This window comes from Dama dama, chromosome 24, assembly GCF_033118175.1.
Source record: "Dama dama isolate Ldn47 chromosome 24, ASM3311817v1, whole genome shotgun sequence".
Taxonomy (NCBI): domain Eukaryota; kingdom Metazoa; phylum Chordata; class Mammalia; order Artiodactyla; family Cervidae; genus Dama; species Dama dama.
Genome location: NC_083704.1, coordinates 41421483 through 41434951, shown reverse-complemented (window position 1 = coordinate 41434951; position 13469 = coordinate 41421483). Strand labels below are relative to the sequence as shown.

At 38.9% G+C, this 13469-nt stretch overlaps 1 protein-coding gene across 3 annotated transcripts in view; it reads right to left on the bottom strand.

Moving 5' to 3' along the window:
- The window catches only part of ADAMTS9 (ADAM metallopeptidase with thrombospondin type 1 motif 9), a 162489-nt gene that overhangs the window by 78666 nt on the left and 70354 nt on the right, over positions 1-13469 (bottom strand). For all 3 annotated transcript variants that reach the window (XM_061128143.1, XM_061128145.1, XM_061128144.1), the window contains exons 19-23: positions 13087-13213; positions 8281-8491; positions 7637-7801; positions 5680-5844; positions 2155-2274 (exon numbers count right to left, since the gene is read on the bottom strand). In XM_061128143.1, coding sequence (XP_060984126.1) covers positions 2155-2274; positions 5680-5844; positions 7637-7801; positions 8281-8491; positions 13087-13213 — 788 coding nt within the window. The remainder of the gene's footprint in view (positions 1-2154; positions 2275-5679; positions 5845-7636; positions 7802-8280; positions 8492-13086; positions 13214-13469) is intronic.

Sequence of the window (13469 nt, the reverse complement as noted above, 5' to 3'; positions counted from 1 at the left end):
CTAGAATTTGTATCACATCCCTCAATCAGAGGAAATTCTTATAATGGATTGAGGTTATCCATGCATAGATAATATTCCCAGATTTACAAATGGGGAAATGGAAGTCCACAACTGATTACTATTCCAAGCATCAGTGGTTATCAAATGTTCTTCGATTAAACGCATACCCATTAAATTCCCAGGAAGCCCTGGGCACAGTATAAACTGCTAGAGGCTCAAGGCTGAAGTGACTTTAGGAAGCTTACAGACCGGACAGGAAATTCTGTTATCTGGCTCCAGACCTTGCCGATTCCTCTGCCTGGGTCCAAAGAAAGGCACAGGGAACTTGGCACACAGTGAAGAATTTATTCACATGCTACAACTGCAGAAGCTTCCCTATAGTCAGTCCACGAATATTACTGAATAACTTAGAAATATACTTTGTGAATTTCTAAGGGAGTTGCTAAGCCCTCATTTCTTTGATTGTTCAGATGTCACAGCTAATAATTCCCAGTTAACATGCAGTGGGTTGGAGCATTTCAATAAATAAAACTAAGAATGACACAAGTCACATGTGGTATTTGGTTAACTGATCAGTGATGACAACATGAACTACAGCACCATACTCATTTCCTTTTGAGACTCTTCATCCATCAACGACCCAAGTTGCAAAGTGGCAGAGTGAGGGTCTCAGAGCGAGGCAGTACAGCTGCCAGATGGGGCCTCAGAGGGTGAGTTCTGGCATAGCGTGAATTCAAATCCTATCTTCAGCAATTAGAAAAGTTGATGTGAAAACCCGTTTCTCATGACATACTCTCTTTATATAAATGATACCAGAATCGAGGTCCACATTGAACAGTATACTGGTGAATGATTATCAACTAGATCTCTTGAGAAACAAGGTGTGTTTATAGATACAAGTATGTGTGTGTGTGTGTATATATACCTGTATATATATGCTTATAAGTTTTTTTCTGATATAAATAAATGTGTAGCATAAAGTTTACAAATAGTAATAAGATATAAAATTTTAAATTTTATATTCCATAGAGCCAATTAATTCTTACAGATTATTTTTGTTGATTTTTGTTGAGCTCTTGAATTTAGTGCCAAACTATGGCTGTCATTGCTAGACCAGAGTAGTTCTGACATGAATGTTAGCTGATATTTTGCTTACAACTAAGAGTACTGTGAAGGAGAAACAATGAAGATGCATGTCAGAACTTCACTTATTCACCAATGACATGAACAATTTCTTTGCTGAATCAGGCAATAATTTTCAAATAACAGAAAGATATTTCTTTAATTTTCTGTGTGTGTTCTTCACAACATAATAGCTGCAGACATAAGACTGTTTAAAGTTGACTCTCCATTATTAACACTTGCTACATCACCTTTTTAAGCTGAAATAATCAACATGAAAATCAATTAAACTCTGACTCACAGCATTTGCTGGTTTCTGTGGTATAAGTACTCTCACTACGGCCAATGTCAACCTAACAAGTTAGTATCAATGAACACAGACTGGGAAAGGATGTGCAATGGTTCACCATCATATAGTATTTTCACCATGGAAATACATACAAATATAATGTAAACCATAGTAATAAGAAATAAAATAGTAAAATATGGGAAGTAAAATATAGGAAGATAATTAGAAAGTGGTAAGTTCTGAATATTTCTCAACCTATTTTTAATATTATCTATTTAATTATATGTTTTTATTTTCAATTTTCAACAATGGCAGTATGTAACAACCAGCTTGCAAAATCTCTGAAAATTTACCAACCATCACTTGTGAGCTGGAATAAGACAGCTCCAACACATGCAGCCTGAACATATGATACCATTTGCTGAACCCTACATTGGAATTATTAAAAAAAAAAAATCTGAGTTCAACAAAACCAGCACGAAGAGTCAATCTTCACCACCTAGGAAGAATCAGAATTAAGAATCTACATACAATTCAATGAAATAGAGAAGACAAAAGTGCTACATCAAAAAATTAGATCCAGAATATAACACATAAGTAAATCCAGAACAATTTAGTTAATCTACTGTTTCCTCTACCTACATACTTACCTATGAAAGGACTTCTGTTTTGACTGAGCTCCTGGGAAGTTTTGGCATCTTAGTGCCCAAGGTCAATAACTGATTTTGATAAAGGAAACTTACCTGGGTGTCAGTTGGTCTAGTCGCTGCATTGCAGTCATTGTCATCCACCACTGACATGTAAGTCCCGATGATGCATTTCACTGCTCTTAGCTGGTATCCCTGTCCACAAGTGACACTGCACTGAGGGGAAGAAATCAAACAGAAAGTATACACAATCTAGCAAACGTTCTCTTTCCCTAACTTCACCCGTAACATTCACAAGAGAAAAAATATTTCCATCCTAGTGGGCCAGAGGACTGGCACTCCCAAGAAATTAGTTAAGAGCAGGTAATTCTACTTTGTTCAAATTACACTGATCAATTATCAAGACATCACATGGAATTATTTCTACCTGCCATAGGAACGATGTCTGTACTTTAATTCCTTGACTGCAAACCCCTGGAAGGAGGGGAGTACATGTCAATCAAATACCTAGCAGAATGCTGTGCCTAAAATAGGTACTTTGTAAAGTTCTTATTTGACTTCTGAAAAATTTCCCTAAAGAAATAGTTTGCATCAATATTTCTATACAAGAATGGTCATCATAATATTATTTATAAAAGACCAAATATTAGAAACCACCTAAATAGGGAAGAACCAAAGTCAATTCAATGCACCATAGCAAACAGATCATAAAGGAAATATGTCCACTAAGGCTAACTGTTATATTTTAAAGTTGTTGGTTAAAAAACAGGAAGTAGAGGGAGTGATGTCATGGAAAGGGCAGATAGTAAAGAACTGATCCATTCCCCCTCTCTGAAAAAGCTATCAAACTGGCAGAAAGTGGCAGAATCAAGTTTTCTTTAAGAGGGTTCTTCAGAATTTTGGACTCTGTGGGAGAAGGCGAGGGTGGGATGTTTCGAGAGAACAGCATCGAAACATGTATATTATCTAGGGTGAAACAGATCACCAGCCCAGGCTGGATTCATGAGACAAGTGCTCTGGCCTGGTGCACTGGGAAGACCCAGAGGGATCGGGTGGAGAGGGAGGTGGGAGGGGGATCGGGATGGGGAATACTTGTAAATCCATGGCTGATTCATGTCAATGTATGACAAAAACCACTACAATATTGTAAAGTAATTAGCCTCCAACTAATAAAAACAAATGGAAAAAAAAAGAGGGTTCTTTAAAAAGATAATAAAATTTATAAACCTTTACCTAGACTGATTAAAAGTAAAACAGAGAAGATGCAAACAATTAAAATCAGAAATGAAAGTGAGAGTACTTCTCCTGACTATAGCAATAAAAAGGGATAGTGAAAGCAGTGTGGACAATTCTATGCCAACATATTAGCCAATCCAGATGAAACACATGAATTTCCAAACCCATACAAACTATCCAGAAACACACAAATCACATCCAGAAACACACAAATCACAAAATCTGACTTAAGAAGAAACAGGAAAGAAGTAAAAATATTGACTCAGCAATCAAAGATCTCATAATAAAAAAAAGTCTTAAGACCAGAGGGCTTCACTGGTAAATTCTACCAAACATTTATAGAAGAATTAAGCACTATTCGGACTTCCCTAGTGGCTCAGACGGTTAAGCGTCTGTCTACAATGCGGGAGACCTGGGTTCGATCCCTGGGTTGGGAAGATCCCCTGGAGAAGGAAATGGCAACCAACTCCAGTACTCTTGCCTAGAAAATCCCATGGACGGAGGAGCCTGGTGTTCATGGAGTCGCAGAGAGTTGGACACAACTAAGTGACTTCACTTTTTTTTCACTAAGCACTATTCACAATGGTAAAAAAGTGCAAACAACCCAAATGTCCTTAGAGGGATAAATGGATAAATTACGGTATATGCACACATGGAATATTATGCAGACATAAAAAGGGATGAGGTATAGATGTGTGCCACAGCATGATGAACCTCAAAAACATGCTATGTGAAAGAAGCTGGCGACACAATCAATCATGTATTGTATGATTTCATTTGTATGAAATACTTAGAACAAGTAAACTCGTGGAGCTAGAAAGCAGAATGCTGGCTACAGGGTTGAAGGAGAAATGGGGAATAACAGCTTGATGAGTATTTTAGCATGATATAATGTTTTAGAACTAGACAGAGGTAGAGGTTGCACAACATTCTGAATGTACTAAATGTCACTGATTTGTTTACTTCAAAATGGTTAATTTTGTTACATGAGTTTTACTTCAATTAACAAAATAAGTACAATTCTAATACTAGTTTTTAAAACATAAGAAAATCATAAATGTATTAACTCTGAAATACAGAGTTAGGAGTATGGCTATCGCCTTTTTGCTAAATTGCTTTTTGCAAAACTTCTCTTATAAACATGAACTATCCTTCAATAATATTAAGGGAAAAACAACAACAACAAAGAATAGTCGGTTGCCGTGAACTGCATGTTTAGTCAAAGGAAGGACAAATCTCTGGCTAGGACTGACATATAGACATATGTCACATATATGACATATAGACGTATAGACATGGAAAAAAAAAAAAAGGCCAGTTAGTTCTAAAAGATGTTATCTTCAAATCTTAACAGTGGCCCTGAGCTGCACTCTCCAGCAGTTACTATTCAGAAGAGATATGCAGATGTAGGCAAAAAGGAGGCAAGGTATGGAGTGTAGGCAGACTCCACCCATTTACTAAGTGTGATCAAACATGATCAACCATTCTGACCACCAGGGATGCTGTGTTAACAGGGCATATTCAGAAGAGTCCCAATGTGAATGGTAGAAACTGTAAAGATGCAGTAATAAAGCTGCTCTCACTCACTGCACGCATGCTGGAAATGAAGACATAAGCCAGGGGGCTGAAGAGGCGGTGGCTGTGGTTGGACTGGGTGGAGGGAGAGGCAGTCTTAGAGAGATTACGTAAGTGACAGCAAACAGCTGCTTTGCTTCTCTAGGGAACTTGGAGTGCTACTTAAATAGTACCCAGAACGCTTTTGTTTCTATATTAGGAAAGACTTAATTCTAAGAGTCGGGGCTTCTTAAATGCAAGCCCAAGGGAGATTCTCACTCTCTCCTTTCAGAATAGTTCAAGTGACTGTGAAACCAACAATAGGGACGTGGAAGAGATTCTTTCAAAGAGACAGGATGCCTGCAAACTTTGATCTAATTAATTTTGTTTGAAAAGCCTGACTTATTTTTAAGAGGTGAGCTTAGGAATCATGACACTGGGAGCTAAAACATCCCTTTCAAATCCCAGCCCAGACCCTCCTGCCAAAGACACTGGCGCTGGATCACATTCTGTTACCGACCCACATCAGCCAGGCACAAGGAGATCTGTTGTGAATTTGTTCAAATGTGCGTGTGCTCAAGCTACAGTTTTAACCCAAGGGCGAACGCACACACGTGGGCCTGGAAAGGGAATGATCAGCTCCAGGAGGGGAACAACAACCCTCAGAAGTGTGGCAGACCAGTTACAGAGTTTCCAGCGCTTGGTGCCACAGAGGTACTGCGCATGCCACATGCTACAGTGGTGAAGTCCCTGCTACTGGAATGTCCCTCTGCAGGCCTGCTCCAGATAAGAAGGAAAGAATGTAGTTAAGAACTTTATCATTCAAAATACCTGTCCCCAGGGACCCGCCTGCCAGGACGCACATTCTGGCTGCTGACAGGTCTGCATGGAGGTCGGTTTGGTCTCAGGGTCACAGGTCCTATCATTTAATCGATCTTCGCCAAACTGACACCAGACCTGGCGGTGCTTATGCCCTTTTCCGCAGGTGACCAAGCACTGTAAGGAAAGGCACAGCTGGTCAGGGTCGTTTCTGAACAATGCACTCTGGTTTTTGCGGATTAGTCATTGATTAGCATAGCCAGGTGTGCTCTTTTCCCAGAGCAAATCTCTCTCTCTCATCGCAATCTGTAAACATATCAAGACTTATGCTTTTTGCTCTGTCACTCATTCATTCATTCTGTCTTTAGCCAGGCTCTGGGTCAAGCACAGCATAAACTTCACACAGCATCGTGCTCTGAAATCCTGAAAAATAGCATCCATGGCTTGGTAGCATACGAGTTAAGGGTAGGGAATTTACGAGTCAGATTAACTTGGGTTTTAACCTAACACAATTGACTATGGGTAGTAAGTTAAGTGATCCTCCAGTACTTCAGTTTTCTTGGCTGTACAATGGGAATACAATAGTGCTAATGGCCAGTAATTGTGAAAACTAAATGAGAAAAACCCAAGTGAAGTGCTTAGTTCCTGTTCATTTAAGGAGTCTTAAATATAATAATCATTGTTATCTACATTCATTGTAGACAACTTGAAAAATACAGAAAAACATAAAAGAGAAAATTATAACAAGCCCCAAGTCTCACTATCTACCTAGGGATACTATTATTAAAATATTGCTCTTTTCTTCCTCTTTTAAGCTATGGAACGTTGGGATCATACTGAATATATATTTTGATATTTCCCACCTCTATTTCATTATGTATTTTTGGAAAGAATTGTTACATAACTTGATATGATACTTCATCTAGTATTAGCTATCTAGGTAGAACTTAAATCCGATGCCTTCTTTCATCTTTTTTTTTTTTTTTAAACCAAATATGGGATCGAGATTGAAGCTAAGGCTGCTTTTAACATAAACACAAGCACTAGCTTTCCTGTTAATCTGTCCAGGAGTCAGACACTGTTAATCACATGTACTGCTACTTTTCTGCCATTTAGAGACATTAACAGTATTATTTTAAGACTGAGATTTTATTTAATGCTGAAAGTAAACAGTTACTATTGCACTTACCTGAATGAGATAAGGGAATGGATACAGAAGCTGTAGAAATCTCTTTCCCCCCACATTCCTGACTTGGCCCAATGAATAAGACAATTTCTGTTCCCCTGCCATGTGTTCCTCTGAAGGAAGGTGCATTTGAGGTGGGGCGGAAGGGGGGACTTGCTCAGAGACAATCTTACTGGGAAATATTAGCACTGTCTATAAAATTGAGAAAGAGCCTTCATCTTCTTTCTCTTGCTGTCCCGGGACCACCTTGCTAAACAATTTGATATGATCAAATAAGAGACAAACAAAGCATTAACCTGGAACACTCAGCCTGGTCCTTTCTCTTTTTTCCCAAGTTTCCCACTAGTAACTGGATGGGTAATCAAATAGGTCACTTGCTAGGGTTCAATTCTCTCATTTCAAAGATAAGCAATCAGGGAACCTCACTTTTTTTAAACTTCAAATCTAAACCAGTGCAGCTTTATAATTAATAAAGCTCTGATTTCCTTTACAGCAACTTAGCCAGGTCTGAAAGATGAGAGAAGGTGAGGGACTGGAACTTCAAAGATCCCCAATAGAAGCTATTATGGTGGGTGATCCAGCTAAACCCACTGCGATTCTGAGATCACCCATGGACCAGTCATGTCCAGTTAAGACAATCACAGGGTGGGTGGAAGAAGAGCTGTTTCTTCAATGGGAGGTGGGAGAGAGGTGCAGGTGGTTTAACTTTGGACTGACCTGGAGAGGCTCAGAAGTGAGCATCAGAGATGACCTGTTGGGGAATTAACAGCCTTCCCATCTCACCTCTGACCAGTCTCCTGATTTCCACTCTGGACAGGATAACTCACTGCACTTCTGAATGGTGACTTTCTCTTGATGAGTGCATTTGCTGTCATCCAGTACATCATTACGGGTGTTGACACAAATAGCCCTTCTCCTCTGGGTTCCACCATCACAGCTTTTAGAACACTGAAAGGGAAAAAAAAATTAAGCCGAAGTGTTGCTAAGTTTCTCATCAAGCATGCTCAAGATACTGGCTAGGCTATCTTGTCTCTTCCAATTCTAAGGAAACAACCAACCAACAAAGCCGGTCAGTTCTACTTGTTCTTTTTAGGGGTATATGTTTATGGTATCAATTTATTTACCAGGTTCATAACAAAGCCAATATTAGCAAATTGGCATAGGACAACAAAATCAGAAGTGGCCTGTGGGATATGAAGAAAGTGTTAGGCTAAGTTGTTCTACCACTTCCAATTTTCCATATGTTATGCCCACACCAGACATTATACATCAACTGTATTACTCTTTTCTATAGTTTTAATGAAGGCAGGCATTATAAGTTGATCACGGTACTCTTAATGACATTTCCTCAACGCAGCTCTGTAAGGAGCCATCATCAACTAATCAGATTTAACATCCAAGAAGACTCTGAATGAGAACCAACTTACTTCAGTCCAAGCTGAATAGCGCCAGCCTCCAGTGTTACACTCTCCTGAGCATTTTTCCTGATTGCTTGGTTTGGGGTGACTACTGCAAAAGCCGTCATCAACCTTCTCAGTCTTCCCATCGAGCCTGCTGTATTTGGCACAGTAGATGTCTAATGTGCGGTAACCTAAACCACACTGGGCACTACATTCACCCCTGCTGGCCACGTGCCACCTATGCACAAACCATGGGGGAGAAACCAATATTACTGTTAAATATATATGTCTTATCTAGACTCAATTGGTAGAAGAGCTGAATTCTGTTTTTTTTCCTTGAATACCATGAACCCCAAACCACAGTCAGTTACTGAAATTCAATTTGAAACCAACATTTCCATGTATTTTTCATCACTGCCAACATACATGAAAGCCACAGAATGACAGTCAGAGATTCTATCTTTGTGAAGATTCTCTCCCCCAATAAAGTCAATGTGTAATTCAAGCAACTAGAAAGAAAAAAAAAAAAATGGAATTCAACAGAGAAAAAAAAAACAATTTTATATTTAAAAGACTCATGCAACCCAGCATTTTGTTAGTCATGTAGGCTGCTTTTTTTTTTTTTTTAGGCTGCTTTTTAACAGAGAACAAACGACTGTCGGAAACATTCCCTGGGAAACTTCTAGGTGGCCATGTGCTGGAAAATGCTCAATGGACATTCTATGAATTAACAAACGAATGGATTACAATTAATTAAATACTTAATTGGAACTATAACTGAATTTCAAGTATCATAAACTTTACCTGGTGAATAAAGATTGTATGGACCATATATATAACTCAATTACAGTATTTTTTAAAGACTAATGTTTTTAGAACAGTTTTAGGTTCCATGACAAAACTGAGAGGAAGGTACAGAGATTTCCCCACACCCCTGCCCCCATACACCCCTGCTCCCACACATGCACAGCCTCCTGATTATCAACACACCCCCAGCAGAGTGTAACATTTGTCACACTGATGGACCGTTGTTGACACATCATTATCACCGAAGTCTACAGTTTTCCTTAGAGTTCACTCCTGATGCTATATATTCCATGGGTTGGACATATGTATAGTGAAACATGTCCACCATTATAGTATCACATGGACCTAAAAATCCTCTGTGCTCCACCTATCTATCCCTTCCGGCCCCACAATCATTCACTTTTAAAATTAGATTTGAGTCTACAAACTTTTGTAAACTTTGTATCCCTAGCACATATAATAAGCCCTTCTTGGCACACAGGAGGTGCTCAGTATGTACTGATAAATCAAGTGGCTCTTTAAACATTCCAGCAATGGTGGAGAAAAGAAAAAAAAAATTACTTGAAATGAATAGAACAGTCTAAATAAATGAGCTTGAGACATGTTACGTTGATCAAATTTAGCAATCCCAAAAGGATGATTTCACTCTTGATCATTAATTTTCTCCAGCTCAGAAACTCGGTGGTTTGTTGAATACCAAAGCCCTAAGAGTTCTCCCATCTATACTCAGGAAGAAAAGAGGAGCACTGGACACACGCTTATCTCGGAATTTCTCAAAAATGCTCAAAAGTAGGTCAGAGTTGACCCACTTCTACATTTGGCATATAAAGTGGGCTACTGAGATGTTCTGTGAGAGTGACATAGTATTTGGCGGATTTGTTCTAACCGGAAAATGTTATATGGGGATTGTACAACAGTGCTTTATCTCATCCTGTCAAAGTTTAATCTGGGCAAACTCTCACTTCCCTAAGGAAGTGAGCCAAGAAACGTGGACCAATTCAACAGAGGCATCTGGAACTTCCATCTGCCCTTTGATTCCTGGTTACCTTCTCTTTGCCTTCATCATCACTTCCCTGTGGAAAGGTTATTTTCCATCCTGGAAAAGGGAGACAGGAATCCTCCTCCCCTCCCCACAAGAACGCATACCAGCAGCTTGGGCTGGAGCAGTGTGCTAGAGTTTCCCTGATGTCCACAGTCCCCGGAATTCGGGCAGAGAATGCGGTCTGTGGAAAGGTCACAGTACTGCCTTAGGAAAGGTCTCAAAATGCTATTACTCACTTCATTTATTCTCACCTGGAAAGTCATCTCACCCTCACCTGTTTTGAATTCATTCATTCATGTCACATGACAATTTATATTGCAGAAAGGCAAAGTATTTGTTAATAAACGGGAACAGAAAAAAACTGTATTTCTCTGTGGGTGTGTGGGGCATTGTGGCATTAAATAACTTGGGAAACTACTGATATAAGTAGGTTCTTCTATCGCAGAACTTCTCAAGGCCCTCAAATCGTTAATCCAAGCTACAAATCTTCACATAGTGGAGGAGATAGTAATTCTTCTCACATACTGGTTTGCTCTGGATCATCTTGCTGAACTAGTGTTCCATAAAAATGTTTTGGGGAAAACTAAGAGTTGGAGCAACCAGTGCAATCCTCTCTACTATTTTTCCATTTTGCACACAGATGGTTGGCAATAATTAGTATAAATCACAATTAATAGCAATTTTCAGGTTGACAGAAGACAGTAATGCTTATTTGAACTTTGTTTCTGCATTTGCATGTTTTTCAGTGAATAACTTTATTCTTCCAACAATCTGTAAACACCAGCAAGATATGCATTTGAATGCTAACAAATGAACATGACCTTCAAGGGAATTCCCAGATGGTCCACTGGTTAGTACTTTGCTCTCATTGCTAAGGGCCTGGGTTCAATTCCTGGTTGAGGAACTAAGATCCCAAAAGCCTTGTAGTGCAGCCAAAAAACAAACATGATCTTCTACTTAATTTAAGACATGAGCATGTACCTGTCTGGTTATAAGGCTGTGAAAACTAGCAGTAAACTTACCGTTTTTTCTTTTTATTTCTCAATTATTATCCTCAAGGTGTGTCACTTCTACCACAGACACTCGTATCAAAAAGCAAGGCTAAGTTCCTTCACTTCTTCTTCTTTAATCAGCCAGAGGGGCCATCATCATCCAAGCCTGTTCCCTGAGCTAGTTTCCTCCTTTGGTATCAGTAGAGTTTAGGTTTTTAGTTTTTTTAAGCTAGTATTGAAAAAAAAAAAGGTGACTTTCTCCAAATGGGGAATTGAGAATAGCACCTTTGATATACCTCTCTCAGACTCTGTTTTCCTTATTTCTGAAGTGGAGATAATACTACTACTTCACCACTGTGCTGTTTGAGGAATTAATGTATTAATTTTATAGGACAGATAAATAAGTAGGATGTTAATTAAAATTATATAACAATTAATATACAAATATTAGGATAATTCGTGCTTTCTCAGTCACTTCAGTTGTGTTTGAATCTTTGTGACCCCATGGACTGTAGCCAACCAGGCTCCACGGTCCATGGAATTTTCCAGGCAAGAATACTGGAGTGGGTTGCCATTTTCCCCTCAAGGGGATCCTCCCAACCCAGGAATCAAAACATAATGTTTAAATATGGTTCTTAGTAAATGGTCAACTCTACTGATGAATGATATCTACAGTACTAATTAATACTAGTTAATTATTATTATTTTCAGTGATAATTTGAAATAAGGCTAATCTTATATCATCTTTCCCAATTTAATGAGGCTAAATCAAGCAATCTATTTACCAACTCAATGTTTTTTCCCTGTTTTAGTGATTAATGCAGTTCAGCAATTAGCTAATTATTTTTTGAAATGACTTTAAGTCTAATTTAACTAATTTAACTCCACTGACTGAAGCAATGGGTTTATATGGACATAACTCAAAACGAATTAATACTGCCTAAAGAGTAATACTGCCAGACATGACTAGCTAATCACAGCACTCCTCTCTTCTCTCAGAGCCTTGAGGGTACTTAATATCTTTACTCCAGCCCTAGGAGCTGACAATACCACTTGATAGGATTTGGCATGGTGACACAGAACCTGAAAAATATCTGTGTTCATTTTGCTATTTATGAATGATGAGACCTTAACAATTTCCCAAACTATTCCCTGCTGGTAATTTCTTCTGTGAAAGGAGGACAAACACCAGCTTATCTTACCTGCATTTAACTGACATGTAGACTATACAATGCAACCCCCAGGCTGGTGAACATTCAAACATGACATGGTCAATTGCAGGAAAATGGAAAAGCTTTATAATTCTCTACTCACTCACCATTTGCTGCCTCAAATTTCATACTTTTCTTAAATATTGAACTGTCTGCATGAAAGTGAAAAGTTAAGTCGCTCAGTTGTGTCCGACTCTCTGTGACCCCATGGACTGTAGCCTACCACACTCCTCCGTCCGTGGGATTTACTAGGCAAGAATACTGGAGTGGGTTGCCATCTGTACATAAATTTTCCTCTAGTTCTTTCCATGAGTACCATAGTGCACTGCAACTTTCATGTATATAAAACTTCTTATACTGGTGATAAACATTCTGGGTGGATACTAACTATTAAACGTACTTTGATGGATGAGGTCTCCTGTTCTGTAGTCTTTCAAACAGAAAAAAAAAAAAAAACCTTCAAAAAAAAACAACAAAAAACACAAACTTTTGCATTCAGTGTAACTCAGCCATAATAATACCTATGAAGCAAGTTGTGAGGGTCCAATGAGAACTTTCTTGGGCAGCTGCCATACTGTATTAGCTATTTTTTTAATTCTTAGAAGAAGAACAAGAAATCTGCAGGTATATGCTTAGATAATCAGTTTCAGGGGGATGGAAAATTGACTAAAGCTTATTTCACTGAAACACAAGGAAGAGGCCTAAAGACTAATATCCCACCTGCTCCTTGCAAAACCTTCACAACTCAGTGAGAAAGACCATGAGAGAACACTGGCCTCACCTCAGGTCACAGTCTGCGCCACAAGGCTCAGTAATGGGTGCCGGCTGAGGCAGTCGATCACATCTTTGATCAGAAACCGTAAGCTGATCAGATTCCCTGGTGCAAACAGGTTTTCGTTTCCGCTCCCCTAAGCAAGGAGGAAAAAATATTTTTCAGACAAAGTAGCCTATTCCATCAACTATTTATACTAGAGACTGGCAAACGTTTTCTGTAAAGGGTTAGACAGTCAATATATTTGGGTTTGTGGGCCATATGATCTCCATTGCAACTACTAAACTCTTGTTATAGGACATAAGCAGCCACTTACAGGTGTAAAAAGTTGTGTTCCAATAAAACTTTATAAAAGCAGGAAGTGAGTTGAATTTGACCCATTGGCTGTAGTT